Below are 16,603 nucleotides of genomic sequence, written 5' to 3' on the forward strand. Positions count from 1 at the left end.
ATTTGTTAGGTGGATAATAAAATAAAACTGATTATTGGTAATGATAGTTAAATTTGTGCAAAATTTGATTAAGAGGATAGCTCAAAAACAATTTGTTTACTTGAAAACAACTACGTGGTATTTTGTTCCATAGACTAGGAAAGAAACATTGAATGGCTCTCGTCTTGGGGAGGCTTCATGTTTTGATAAGCTTCTGGGCTTGACCTTTACTCCCGATCTGAAATTGTACACATATATCAAATCCGTTGCCAAGGTCGTTGGGAAAATGGTAGGATCCTTCTACTGCTCCAGTAGATATCTCACTCCTGATGCAAAAGCCAGGTACAACCAATGATGGAGCACTGCTGCCACATCTTGGCAGGAGCTGCTAAAAGCAGCTTATCCTGCCTTGACAGAGTTCAAAATAGACTTCGTAGCTTAGTGGGGAAATGCCCTTTTCTCTTCCCTGCAACCTCTTTCCCACAGAAGAGACGTTGCGAGCCTGTCTCTGCTTTATTATTTCCATGACAGGTGCTCGTCTGAGCTTCAATCTATGATCCCCTCCCCTTCATCAAACTTTCACGAAAAACACTTGTCTAGCCAAAATCACTACCAATAGTCTCCCACACTCTTGATCTGTGCCTAAACCTAAATGTAGATAATTTAATTAATTTTGTTCCTGATGAATCCCTCGCTAGACGTCACATCCCCATTATGTTACCTAGCATCTTTTTTACTCTTCTGATGAGAAGCATTAGGCTTCAAAATACCTTGGTATAAGGAGTCCCATTTATCTCTCAGCTAGATGTATGTATATCCTTATTAAATAAATGAATCATTCTATATTTACCAATATATGCAATTCTCTATCTATATAAGAGCCAGGTACGTCCAAGGATGGAGTACTGTTGCCACATCTGGGCAGGAGCTGCTAGAAAGGACTTATCCTGCCTTGACAGAGTTCAAAATAGACTTTGTAGCCTCATAGGGGATGTCCTTTTCTCTTCCCTGCAACCTCTTTCTCACAGAAGAAATGTTGCGAGTTTGCTTTATCGTTATTTTCATGACAAGTGCTCGACTGAGCTCCAATCTATGGTCCCCTAGCCAAATTTTCACAAGAAATATCCACCTAGTAGAAATCACTATCAATAATTTCCCCCACTCTTTATCTGTGCCTAAGCCTAAATGTAGATTCTTAGAACTGCACGCCTGTAGAATTGTCTTCCGTTTTCCTGCTTTCCAGCTGACTACAATATGGTTGTCTTCAAGTCTAACGTAAACAAGTTTTTGATGAGCCGTTACATATAAGTTAACAAATTTACCGAATTTCCATTACTAATGGTTACTTTATTGTACACTCTTTAACCCTTATCCTCGAGTGGCCTCTTGGCCTTGATAAGTGGTGATGCCTTTGTAAAAAAAAAAAAAAAGGAGCAGAGCTTCTTTCTTAGAACTGCATGCTTGTGGAACTCTCTTCTATTGGCCTGCTTCCCAGGTGACTACAATCTGATTCTCTTAAAGTCCAATGTAAACAAGTTCTTGATGAACCCCCCCCTATATAATCCAACTTACAAAAATCCCACTACCTATGTTAAAAACGCTATAATCACATACCCATTAACCCTTATCCTCGAGTGGCCTCCATGCCTTGATAAGTAGTGATTTCTGTGTAAAAAATTAAAAACTCTGCTCATGGAAGTTCTGTTTACAGATACAGAGAAAGAGAAATTGTAGCAAGACAAGTTTTTATGTGCTTTACAGATTGGAATCAGAGATTGGAGCTCATTAACCATAATAACCAAGTAGAGTAAGACTAGAAAACATCTCTCTTCTGTGATAAAGATGTAAGGAAGTAAGAAAACTAGATTTTTAAGTCGTTTTTTGACTCTGTCAAGGCAGGAAAGAGTGTTCTAAGTGTCATTTCTGCAGATGTGATAAAATAACTTTAAGACATATTTGACTCTTATACAGATAGAAGATTGTGTCAGGTGTAAAATACGTTCTGGAGTGGTAGAATGATCCAACTATTTTTCCAGGAACCATAACCACATATTGGGTGCAAACCAAATAGAAATTTTAAGTCTGGAATGAAAGTCGATTTCAGCTTATACAAGCATTGGAGCTTCCTCAAAAGAAAAGTCATTTCAATTAGGGCAAAGTAAGAACCTGAGTATCAGTGATGAAAAGAGAAAAGCTCAGTTTTAGATGCATTAAAGTAACCTTTTTTCCCATTGCACCACATGCTCCAAATTAGAAGATAGAGAATCAGAAACATCTGGATCATTAATGCACTTGGAAATGTTGCCATACATGGTTGTGTCTCCATAATGCATAAACATTGACAAAAGTTGGACCCTAAATAGATCTTTGAGGCACTCCAGCATTGATAACCCATCAATGACTATTTTAGTAAATCTATCAGAGAGAAAGAATTTGATGGTTGAAAAAATATTTCCAGACATTCTATAGCTAACAAGCTTGTGAAATAGACAAACCCTATCAAAGGCTTTTGACATGTCAAGAGCTATTGCTCTACAAACCCCTAACTGTAGATTCACTGATCCTGTGGAATATTACAATCAGCACATCAGCTGCTGACCTTGCAGGATGAAATTTATATTGCTTATCAATGAGTAGGCTGTTTCTGCTGAGATGATTGATAACTTTTGGATTTATCACAGATTTAAGCAACTTACTCATGATACACAGGGAATTGATTGGTCTTCATTAAGAGGCAGAGGACCAATTTTCAATGTTTTTAAATACTGACAAAGTTTTTTAAAGTGATGGGAAACAATGATGGAACAGCTTTGTAAGAATAGGAACAAGTTCTGGTTGCAGATTTTTGTATTTTTTTCTGAAGTACAAGGATTGGACTGTTGTCAGGACCAGTTGCCTTGCTGGCATTAATGTTTTTGATAAGTTTGACAACATTCATATGGATGTCGCTCAGAGTATTTTCAGTCATTGGAGAAATTCAGGTTGAGAATAGAATTTGATGTATGCAAAAGGTTTGGTTTTATCAGATGCTGAAGAAATCACCTCTTGTTCATTGATGATAAAATCATTTATTCAATTTCAACTATGACAGTAACCCATCAATGATGTGAGAAAATCAAAATCAAAACAGCAAGTGCAACTTGCAGTGTCTCTACTAAATGGAAAGCTGTCTCAGATACAGGCATGAATGGTGGTGGTGGGGTCAGGTTTTCAGGTCATATTTGAACAACTGGTGATCATGAAGTCATTTATTTCTATAAATGCTTGTTTTGCACAGATATGAGAGGTTTGATCTCCTGTAAATAGATGATTGAATGATGAAAAAGTTTTGGGTTTATGTTAATGTTTTGATTTATGACTTTGTGATTTATAACTTGTGTTGAAATTGGAAGATTTGTGAAAAGGGTCAGCAGAGGAGCAGAACAAGAAAAAAAATCTTTTTGTAAACAAGAGAAGCCATAAACAAAAAATTATTTTAATTGGAATTCATCAAGATGAGTATTATTTATTAATTTTATTTATTAATTTTATTTTATTAATTTTATTTATCAATTTTTATTTATCAATTTTATTTTATCAATTTTATTTTATCAATTTTATTTTATCAATTTTTATTTATCAATTTTATTTATTGCGGAAAATTATCCTCGTCTTTTATTAGTTGTTTCACAACGTTTTGGCCAACTATTCCTCTGGCCTTCGTCAGGTGGTAACCGCGACAAATAGGAACTCTGAATCTCCTGACTGCATTCACTGCAATTACTGCCTTCCGTAGTTGTTGTCTCACCACGTTTTGGCCAAGTAAGCCGGCTTTGGGTAGGATTGAAACCGCTATCTTCTTCTGGAACCGTAGAGATTCAACGTCTCTATCAACTGCGGCATGGGCCCCGAAGGGCGATCAAGGTTGAATTTTTTGGTCTTATAAATTCATGTTTATTATTTGATCTTCCATGGTCGGGTCCGTACCGAATGGTATATATTATTTTAATTGGAATTCATTGAGATGAGTAATATTTATTAACCCAATGAAGGCCAGAAGAATAGTTGGCCGAAACGTGAAACAACTAATAAAAAAGCAATAATAAATAAAATTAAAAATAAAATTGTTTATTCAATTTCAACTATGAAAATACAAGAACGAAAGACATTAGTTAAAATATTTAGATGAAGAATTGTAACCTTGTAAAACCTTTCATCCAATACATGTAGTTCAACTAGTATGCTCATAAATCAAATTGATCATCCTCTAAATTCTGAACTTTGCAACAACAAGAAATAAAAAACACAACAAAAACATCAAATGATCGTTAAAAAGGCCATCAAATGTACTTACTCTGCACAAGGTTCAAAAAGCTCCTTGCTGGAATTATTCTGTGCAATGGCTTCCTGTATTGCTTGGATTTGAATTCCATTCACCTTTGTTAAATAGGTGACAGACTGAAAAATCAAAATTTCACAGTTAAATCTTAAAATGTTTCAATATTATTTTAAACAGTTATTTGCATGTTTAATAGTTTTGAAAATCTTCCATTTTATTCTTACTTTTTTCCAGACATTTTAAACTTGCTAGTTGAAGCCGCTCACCTTTACAACTTAATTTCTATTCCCTACTTGAAATTATTGAAATGAAGCGGAGAAAAAGACAAAACTAATCAATTAAAAAATAAAATTAATTTTATTAAATTAAAATAGAAATAATGAAATGAAATTTGCCCTGGTGGAGGATTTTGGCACAAGGACGAAGCGATGTTAAGAATGGATTCCACGTGGTTAAAATTAAAAAAAAGAGATAGAGAGAGAGGTGGGTAATTAGTTTTCCATGCTAACCTTAGGCCAAAGAGGATAGTGAATTCAATGAGTTGGTAATTAACTTTTGCCAGGGTGGAGGATAGTGGCACAATGACGAAATAAAAAAAAGAAAAGAAAAGATAGAGAGAAAGGTGGGATTGAACTCGAAAACATAGGATAATTAGTTTTTCTTGCTAACCATTAGGCCAAAGAGGATAGTAAATTCAATGAGTTTGTAATTAACTTTTGCCTGGGTGGAGGATAATTGGCACAAGGACAAAATAAAAAAAAATAAAAAAAGAGAGAGAGGGAGGATCGAACTCGAAAATGTAGAGTAATTAGACTTCCTCACTAACCATTATGCTAAAGAGGATAATAAATTCAATGAGTTGGTAATTAAGTTAAGAATCAGAGGAGTCGCGATACATGCGCAGAAATGAACGTTGTTTTTAAACTTGGCCAGGGGCCAGGTAAGCTTCCCGCTTTCTGTTGTTTGCGTTCAAATAGTTTTTTATTTTTTACATAGGCATCATCACTTATAAAGGCCAAGAGGCCACTCGAGGATAAGGGTTAAAGAGTGTACAGTAGAAATTGGACAATATAGTAACCATTAGTAATGGAAATTCGGTAAATTTATTAACTTATATGGAACAGCTCATCAAAAACTTAGACTTGAAGACAACCATACTGTAGTCAGCTGGAAAGCAGAAGACAATTCCATAGGCGTGCAGTTCTAAGAAAGAAGTCCTGCTCATGGAATCCACATCCAGGCTCAAGCACGGATAAAAAATGGGGGAAACTATTGATAGTGTTTTCTGAATAGTTTCGCTTTATCATACGAAAAAGACAAATACTTGAGACGACGGCACGGTGGGAATTTTTTTAACTATCAATAAACAAGAAAGAAACGATGTCTGTTTGCGAATTTTAGATATTATGATCTTGGAAGTATAGGAAAACTTCTCACGGAATTTTACCAACATCTGAAAAGCCTATTGTGGACATATACAAATGCTCGCACACATTTTGCCTTTTATAAATATAGACTAGCAGGGGTACCCGACGTTACTGAACCCCTAGTGGAGAAAGGTGTTAAAAAAAAAAAAAAGTGGTAGGGACAAAACAATAGTAGGCAGCCCGGGTGGAGAGAGGTGTTAAAAAAAAATGTGGTAGTAGGCAGGTAGGCTTGAACCCGTAACGCGAAGGAGGAAAAGATGAAAAAAAAAACCTAGTGTCTTAGCTGATGCATCCATCGTGAAACTGGAAGTCGCAAACATTGGAATTAAGGGTGGATAATTGAAAAGAGACGATGACCTGCGAAAATGTCAACAGAAAAACCGGTCCCTCCTTGTAGAAAACTGCCCAGAGGGTGAAAGAATTAATGTTTTTGGTCAAATTTTCAATATTTGTCGTCCAAGAGACGGATCATTAAAGCTTGATACCGATTTTGTCACATTCCGACATGTCTATCGAAATTTTTTGCAAGACATATAAACACACGCTCACACATTTTGCCTTTTATACATACACTATACTTTTATATATATACTATACTTTTATACATACACTATACTTTTATATATATATACTATTATACATACACTATACTTTTATATATATATACTATTATACATACACTATACTTTTATATATATATACTATTATACATACACTATACTTTTATATATATATACTATTATACATACACTATACTTTTATATATATACTATTATACATACACTATACCTTTATATATATACTATTATACATACACTATACTTTTATATATATACTATACTTTTATATATATATATATACTATACTTTTATATATATACTATACTTTTACATATATACTATACTTTTATATATATACTATACTTTTATACATACACTATACTTTTATACATACACTATACTTTTATACATACACTATACTTTTATATATATATACTATTATACATACACTATACTTTTATATATATACTATTATACATACACTATACTTTTATATATATACTATACTTTTATATATATATATACTATACTTTTATATATATACTATACTTTTACATATATACTATACTTTTACATATATACTATACTTTTATATATATACTATACTTTTATACATACACTATACTTTTACATATATACTATACTTTTATATATATACTATACTTTTATACATACACTATACTTTTATACATACACTATACTTTTATATATATATACTATTATACATACACTATACTTTTATATATATACTATACTTTTATATATATATATATATATATATATATATATACTTTTATACATACACTATACTTTTATATATATATACTATTATACATACACTATACTTTTATATATATACTATACTTTTATATATATACTATACTTTTATATATATATATATATATATATATATACTATACTTTTATACATACACTATACTTTTATATATATATATACTATACTTTTATATATATATACTATACTTTTATATATATATACTATACTTTTATATATACACTATACTTTTATATATATACTAGCCTGGATGCCCGGCATTGCTCAGGTGTTTGGAAGTGTGTGTTGAGCAAAAAAGTGATAGTAGGCAGGCAGAATCTCAAACCCGGAAAAGAAAGTGAAAGAAAATTTGACGTCTTACCGCTACTCCATGACGTGACCGGAAGTCAAAAGTGTTCAAATTTAACGTAGTCCATCAAAAACAAAAGATGACTTACAGAAATGGTGTTGCTTTTAAACGTCCCAGGAAAGCAAATTAGACGCAAGGTCATTTTTAATGTGAGGGGAAAACCAGCTCCCGAAAAAAGAGGGCACTCTGGCAGTATCCAAATAATTAGTAATTGTCTCAGTATGAAGGGTTTCCCCTACATTGACCAAAGACCAATTGCAGAACAGATATTACCCGTCCAGAAGGCCAGGTGTTTGCGTTCGAATAGTTTCACTTCATTTATACAAAAAAGATAAATAAACAAACGAGATGACGACACGGTGGGAATTTTGTTTGACTCGATCAAAAAAAAGATAGAGCCAATGTCCGTTGCAAATCTGAGATATTATGATATAGGAAGTATAAGAAAACTTCTAGAATCTAACTGCGATGCAAAAAACCTTTCGTGAACATACATAAACGCGCGCGCCCATTTTGCCTTTTATATATTAGACTAGTCTGGATACCTGGCGTTGCCTGTGTGTGTTGAGCAAAAAAAAAAAGTGGTAGTAAGCAGGCAGGCTCGAACCTGTACAGCGAAGGAGGAAAAGAATGTGAAAAGAAAAAACGTGACATCTTTGCTGTTGCACCTATCGCCAAACCGGAAGTGACAAAAGTTTAAATTAAGGTTAGTCAATAAAAAAGAGGGGATGACTTTCAAAAATATCGGCATAAAAAGCGAACCCTCCCTGTAGAAAGTGAAGGAATTAATGTTTTTAGCCAATTTTCCGATATTTGTCGTCCGAAGGGTTGAACTTCAAAACGATACTGATCTTGTGAAAATCCGTTGCCGTTGTCGAAAGTTTTAGGCAAAAATACATACATTTAAACAGACAGGTGCAGTCTTTTTTTAAATAAATATTATAGCATGTGTTTTAGCAGTCTTTTTTTGAAATAAATATTATAGCATGTGTTTTAGCAGTCTTTTTTTGAAATAAATATTATAGCATGAGTTTTAGCAGTCTTTTTTTAAAATAAATATTATAGCATGTGTTTTAGCAGTCTTTTTTTAAAATAAATATTTTAGCATGTGTTTTAGCAGTCTTTTTTAAATAAATATTATAGCATGTGTTTTAGCAGTCTTTTTTAAAATAAATATTATAGCATGTGTTTTAGCAGGATTTTTTAAAAATAAATATTATAGCATGTGTTTTAGCAGTCTTTTTTTAAATAAATATTATAGCATGTGTTTTAGCAGTCTTTTTTTAAATAAATATTATAGCATGTGTTTTAGCAGTCTTTTTTTAAAAATAAATATTATAGCATGTGTTTTAGCAGGATTTTTAAAAAATAAATATTATAACATGTGTTTTAGCAGGATTTTTTAAAATAAATATTATAGCATGTGTTTTAGCAGTCTTTTTTAAATAAATATTATAGCATGTGTTTTAGCAGTCTTTTTTAAAATAAATATTATAGCATGTGTTTTAGCAGTCTTTTTTATAAATAAATATTATAGCATGTGTTTTAGCAGTCTTTTTTTAAATAAATATTATAGCATGTGTTTTAGAAGGATATTTTAAAAATAAATATTATAGCATGTGTTTTAGCAGGATTTTTAAAAAATAAATATTATAGCATGTGTTTTAGCGTCTTTTTTTAAATAAATATTATAGCATGTGTTTTAGCAGTCTTTTTTTAAATAAATATTATAGCATGTGTTTTAGCAGTCTTTTTTTAAATAAATATTATAGCATGTGTTTTAGCAGTCTTTTTTTAAAATAAATATTATAGCATGTGTTTTAGCAGGAATTTTTAAAAATAAATATTATAGCATGTGTTTTAGCAGAATTTTTAAAATAAATATTATAGCATGTGTTTTAGCAGTCTTTTTTTAAATAAATATTATAGCATGTGTTTTAGCGGGAATTTTAAAAAATAAATATTATAGCATGTGTTTTAGCAGTCTTTTTTTAAATAAATATTATAGCATGTGTTTTAGCAGTCTTTTTTTAAAATAAATATTATAGCATGTGTTTTAGCAGGAATTGTTTTAAAATAAATATTATAGCATGTGTTTTAGCAGGATTGTCTGATCTATTCTTGCTCCCTTTTTCCAACTTGTTTGACTTGTTTTTCTAATAATTTCTATCAATTTGCTATTTTGTTACCTCAGCCTCCTATTCCAAGAACTGCAGACTTATTCCTGTTGATAATTTTCCTCCTACCTTCAAGAGTACGGCCAACCTCCTGTCTTTCTGATAACCATCCGTCGTATTTGTTAGCTCCTTACATCAAGTGGCTTCAGGACTTGTTTTTAACTATTATGGATTACACAACGAAATAAGTTTCTGTACATGAAAATAAATAACTGCGAATCAGCAAGAGTTATGGAGTTGAATTCAAGTTAATGGCTTTTAGATATTTGTTGAAGAATAAAACTTCAATCATGTCAATACAAGTTGAAAACATTTTCAAGCCAATGCCAAGATAGAAAGATATATCTAAATAACAAAAGAAACTAAAACAGCAATACAAATTAACGAACATCTTCACATGACACTCGTAGCATTACGCACCACATCATTAACAAAATGAACCCTGACCCTCTCGAGCGAAACAACTAATTCAAATCTTAACAAATAAAACACAAGGAAATTTCAAACAAATAACACATAAGCAAATCACAATTCACATAATCGAACCAAGCGACAATGGGAGAATAAACTCGACAGCAACTGGTTTTAAAAAATGATATTCAAAAACTGAACGATGTTTTTATGCTGATCTTCACTGGTGCAAGAAAATTCTATGAGATGCAACAGGCGCCACTTTGCTCAAAACAAAAGAATCAACCACAAACGGGCATAGGTATCGATTATGATATACGATACCCCTAAAATCCAACAGTCGGAACCCACTACATCGAAAAATCAATAACAAAAACACACAAAAAACATAAAGCAATAATTTCATACAAAGCTGAAGAATAATAATAAATCCCGTCAAGCTATAGAAAACGAAAATAAAAATATACATTAAGACAAATTACCCCCTTAAAATTAATTAAAATAAAAAAGTTAGTAATTGATTGGGTCTGAAGAGATCGCAAAGACCGTCAAATGCCCCTTATCACACAAAAAATAATTGAAAAAATTACATTTTTATAACAAAAAACAAACAAAAAATGTCGATTTGAACAAAGCTCGGCTTAATCCAGTGATTGCCGGTTGAGCCACGGCCACCGAGAGTAAGAAGGCCTGTTAACTGAAAAATGTCTGCAGGCAATGTATGTAAGATGTGTCAGACTGTCAGTACTATATGAGGGCCATTTGAAAACGAGCAATAAAACATTTTTAAAAAGAAAAAGGAATACAGTTCGATTAATACTTAAACTGAACTTTATTCAATATAAAATATAAATATTATCTATGTAAAATTAAGTAAGTATCCTAGGACGGCTATTACATGTATGAAATAATTGTACCTTTCCTAAGACAGGTAATTTACAGAATGTATATGAAATAATTGTACCTTTTTGAGACGGGTAATTTACAACACATATTTAAAATATGTTTACCTACCTTCGGCAGGTTAATTTATATACATATATGAAACAATTTAACATACTCTCGACAGGTATTGTGCAACGTATATGAAGTAATTTCTCTTACCTCTAAGGCCACCTATGATTTTAAGAAAATTTAAATCATTTTTAGAACATAGATCATTAGGATTTCCAAATTAATACATAAATACGTTGTGTTGGTTAATGAGTTCGCAATCCTTGCTTCATCATAAATTTCAACATTACTGCATTTCTGTCCTTCCTCACTAACGGAACTATTATTGTAAGAAAAATTATGTCATTTTTGGAAGAAGTCTCAGCAGAATTTTAAAATTAATGCATAAATACATTGACAAAGTTAAGTGATTAGACAACCCTTGCTTCATTATCAAATTCCACATTACTCTGTTTCATTTTTTTCACCACTACCGGCAACAACATTTTTTGGAAAAGAGACGTGATTTTCGGAAGGCTTTACAAAGAAATAAACTCAGCAGGCTCTACAAACAAATATGTTGAAAAGCTTAGTGATTAGGCAACCCTTGCTTCATTACAAAATTCCACATTACTGTGTTCTTTCCCACCATCATTTTAAGTGAAATGATATCATTTCTTGACCATAACTCAGTAGGTTTTCCAAATAATTACATAAATGCATTGACGCGAATGATGATTAGGCAACTTTTAATTTACCACAATTTTCAATATTAATGTAGTTCTTACCGCTTCTTTCCACAACCACCAGCAACACATTAGTAAGAGAAACAATGCCATTTCCGGAATATGATTCCATAGTCATTCCATACTTTTAGAATATGACATTACTCCCTTCAGCCCTACCCAAAAAGTAAAGGTTGTTAATTGCTAGAGAACTCTAGAGCACGTTAAAAAGCAATATAATTATGTGTCTTTCTACTCACCACTATAACCGTGACGTCATTCCTCGAAGTTAACATTGAAAATTCAGGAAAATATTCTTAACCACCTACAGAAACTGATAAATTGTCTGGGCCGATTATTTCATTACAAACAGACAAATCAATTAACTCGCATTTAATCATTTTTCACAATTCTTGGATAAGTTACTAATTTCGACAATCATTTTTCATAATTTTAACCCACATTTTTTGCCTTCCCCTTACGAAAATAATAGCTTTAACATTGTCTGGGTTGATTATTGTATTACAAACACACCAATCAATTAACTGACATTGAATAATTATTTATAATTCTTGGATATGTTACTAATTTCGACAATCATTTTTCATAATTTTAAACACATTTTCGCCCCCCTTACGAAAATAAACACTTTGATATATTGTTGGGTTGACTATTTCATTACAAACATGCCAATCAATTAACTCATATTTCATCAGTTTTAATAATCCTTGGATATGTTACTAATTTCAACAACCATTTTACATAATTTTAATCCGCATTGTTGCCCCCCGCACAAAAATAACTTTGATGTTTTGTCTGGGCCGATTATTTCATTACAAACGCAGCAATCAATCAAATCACATTTCATAATTTTTCATAATTCTTAGATATGTTACTAATTTCGACAATCATTTTTTATAATTCTAACCCACATAATGCGCCCCCCTTTACAAAAATAACTTTGATATATCGTCTGGGTTTATTATTTCATTACAAACACACCAATCAATTAATTCAAATTTCATCATTTTTCATAATTCGTGGATATGTTACTAATTTCGACAATCATTTTTCATAATTTGGACCAATGTTACCGCCCTATACCCTTACGAAAATAATAACTTTGATATATTGTCTAGCCTGATTATTTCATTACAAACACGTTACTGGATTTATTCACATTTCATAATTCTTGCGTATATTATTAATTTCATCAATCATTTTTTTATATTTGTAACCCACAATCTTGCCTCCCCCTTACTACCATAATAACTTTGATATATTATCTGGGCTGATTATTTCATTACACACAGACCAATCAATTAACTTCATTCAATCATTTTTCATAATTTAATCTACATTCTCGCCCCCCTCCTTACGAAAATAAACACTTTGCTTTACTGTATGGGCTTATTATTTCATTACAAACACACTAATCAATTAACTTAGATTTCATCATTTTTCATAATTCTTAGATATGTTACTATTTCGACAATCATTTTTCGTAATTTAAACCCAAATCGCCCCCTCTTACGAAAATAATAACTTTGATACAATGTCTAGGTTGATTATTTCATTACAAACATACGAATCAATTAACTCACATTTCATCATTTTTCAAAATTCCAGGATATGTTACTGATTTCGACAATTATTTTTCATAATTTTAACCCGCATTATCGCCTTCCCTAACGAAGAAAATAATTTGATATATTGTCTGTACCGATTAATTTATTACAAACGCACCAATAAATCAACTCCCATTTCATAATTTTTCATAATTCTTAGATATATTATTCATTTCGACAATAATTTTTCAACCCATATTATCCCACCTCTTACGATAATAACTAATGAATTAACTCACATTTCATAATTCTTGGACATGTTTGATTTTCGACAATCATTTTTCATAATTCTAACCAACATTATCGCCCCCTCCCTTACTTTTATTATTACCTTTATTGACATTTCATCATTTTTCATAATTCTTGGATATGTTACTTATTTCGACAATCATTTTTTATATTTGTAACCCACATTATCGCCCCTTCCCTTACTAACATAATAACTTTGATATATTGTCTGGGCCGATTATTTCATTTCAAACACACTAATCAATTAACTCATTTCATTTTTCATAATTCTGGGACATGTTACAAATTCGAAATTAAGTTTTTATAATTTTAATACACATTATCCTACCCGTACGAAAATAATAACTTTGTAATATTGTCTGGGTTGATTTTTTGTTTACAAACACACCAATCAATTAACTCACATTTCATTTTTTTCATAATTCTTGGATATGTTACTAATTTCGACAATCATTTTTCATAATTTAATCTACATTCTCGCCCCCACCTTTACGAAAATAATGACTTTGATATACTGTCTGGGCTTATTATTTCATTCCATCACACCAATCAATTAACTCACATTTCATCATTTTTAACAATTCTTGGATATGTTACTAATATCGACAATTATTTTTCATAATTTTTACCCACATTATCGCCACCTTCTTACGAAAATAATATTCTTGATATAATGTCTGGGTTGATTATTTCATTACAAATATACCAATCAATTAACTCACATTTTATCATTTTTTCATAATTCTCGGATATGTTACAAATTTCGACAATCATTTTTCATAATTCTAACCCGCCTTATCGCCCCCCCCCCTCAACGAAAAAAATAACTTTTATAAATAGTCTAAGCCGATTAATTCGTTACAAAGGCACCAATCGATCAACTCACATTTAATCATTTTTCTTAATTCTTAGATATGTTACTAATTTCGACAATCATTTTTTATAATTTCAACCCACATATGTCCATCCCCTTAAGAAAATGATAACTGTGATACAATATCTGGGTTAATTATTTCATTACATACACACCAATCAATTAACTCACATTGCATAATTTTTCATAATTCCTGGATATGTTACTAATTTCGACAATCATTTTTCATAATTTTTACCAACATTATGGTCACCCCTTACGAAAATAATGACTTTTATATATTGCCTGGGCCGATTGTTTCATTACAAACACACCAATCAATTAACTCACATTTCATCATTTTTCATAATTCTTGGATATGTTTCTAATTTCGACGATAATTTTTCATAATTTTAACCCACACTATAACCCCTCCTTACGAAAATAGTAACCATAATATATTGTCTGGTTTGATTATTTCATTTTAAAAAACACCAATCAACTCACATTTCATCATAATTCCATAGCTATGTTACTAATTTCGACAATTTGACCTCTGCGGTCTCTACCAAATTACTCAGACAATTTCTGGTCTAAACATTTGAAATTTTACATAAAGGGTATTCAGAGATAGCGCAAGCTTTTTAATCAGTTTGAGTCGAAAATTTGAGCTACCAATATATAAATGTATGTATGTATGCATTTCTGTCTAAAACTTTCGACAGAGGCGACGGATTTTCACAAGATCAGTATCGTTTTGAAGCTGGACCCTTCAGACAACAAATATCGAAAAATTGGCTAAAAACATAAATTTCTTCATCCTCAACTGGGCACTTTTAAACAGGGAGGGGTCGCTTTTTTCGCCGATATTTTCGAAAGTAATCCCCTCTTTTCTATTGTCTAGCCTTACGTTACTTCTGGTTTGGCGGTGGCCGTAACGTCATGTTTTTCCCCATTCTTTTCCTCCTTCGCGGTTTTGCTCAACATACACCCCAAACACCCGGGCAACGCCGGACTGAAATTCTAGTATCTCTACAAAAGTGAAGTTTTGTGTGTGTGTGTGTGTGTGTGTGTGTGTGTGTGTGTGTGTGTGTGTGTGTGTGTGTGTGTGTAGGAGCCGACAGGGCAGAGAATCAACGCATGACACACGACCAGCAGAAGCGCAAGAGGAGGAAGGAGAGAGCTGCCGGTTCACAGCCTGCCGATACCGCCTTCACGTGTCCAGAGTGTGGAAGAGTCTGCCGAGCACGGATTGGCCTCATCAGCCATCTCAGGACCCACAAACCCCTGACGCCGAACTGATTGATACCTTGGTCATCGTCGACTTCGACGGACGAGCAAGAAGAAGTGTGTGTGCGCGCGCGCACGCGTGCGTACGTGCTTGCATTTCCCTACGCAATAACTGTCAATTTTCGGTCTACAGACTCGAGATTTGACATAAAGTATATTGATATTCGGGAAAATCTTTGTAATCGGTTTTTGGCCAGAAATTTGTCTGTCAAGAGGTCAAAGTTCAACTGGTTGACATTTGAAAACTCTATCAAACTCCTCCGCTAATTTTGGGTCTAAGCACTTGAAATTTTAAATGTAGGTTACTTGGACATGGATCTAACTTTATAATTTGATTTGAGCCCAAAACAATAAGTATTAAGGGGTCAAAATTGGAGTAAAAGTTTTTAAAAAATTTACTTCTGCGGTTTGGCGGTGGTCGTAACAGCAAAGCCGTAACGTTTTCGCCATTCTTTTTCTTCGCGGTAGGGGATATATATCCAAACACCAGGGCAACGTCGGGCTAAAATGCTAGTATATATATAAAGTGAAATTATCTGTCTGTGTCTGTGTGTACATTTCTCTACCAAATTACTCTGTCAATTTTTAGTCTACACTCTCGAGATTTGACATAAGGATGAATGAGATTTGGGAAAATCTTTTTGGTCGGTTGTCGGTCAGAAAATTGACTGCCAAGTGTCAAAGTTCCATGATTTGACCTTTGAGAACTCTACCAAACTCCTCCGCAAATTTTGAGTCTAAACACTTAAAATTTAAGATGTACGTTACTTGGACATGGATCCAACTTTATAATTTGATTTGAGCACAAAATAATAAATGTTAAGGGGCCAAAATTGGGGTAAAATTTTTAAAAAATTGACCTCTACGGTCTCTACAAAATTATTCAGCCAATTTTTGGCTTTTTTATTG

At 32.3% G+C, this 16,603-nt stretch overlaps 1 protein-coding gene across 1 annotated transcript in view; it reads right to left on the bottom strand.

Annotated features, from left to right (window-relative positions):
- The window catches only part of LOC145245995 (G protein-coupled receptor kinase 5-like), a gene marked incomplete in the record, with an annotated part of 231,281 nt that overhangs the window by 53,163 nt on the left and 161,515 nt on the right, over positions 1–16,603 (bottom strand). The window contains 1 exon segment of the mRNA XM_080107792.1: positions 4,313–4,416. Coding sequence (XP_079963918.1) covers positions 4,313–4,416 — 104 coding nt within the window.

This window comes from Euprymna scolopes, chromosome 23 (genome assembly GCF_053919585.1).
Source record: "Euprymna scolopes isolate OS-2025 chromosome 23, ASM5391958v1, whole genome shotgun sequence".
NCBI lineage: Eukaryota > Metazoa > Mollusca > Cephalopoda > Sepiida > Sepiolidae > Euprymna > Euprymna scolopes.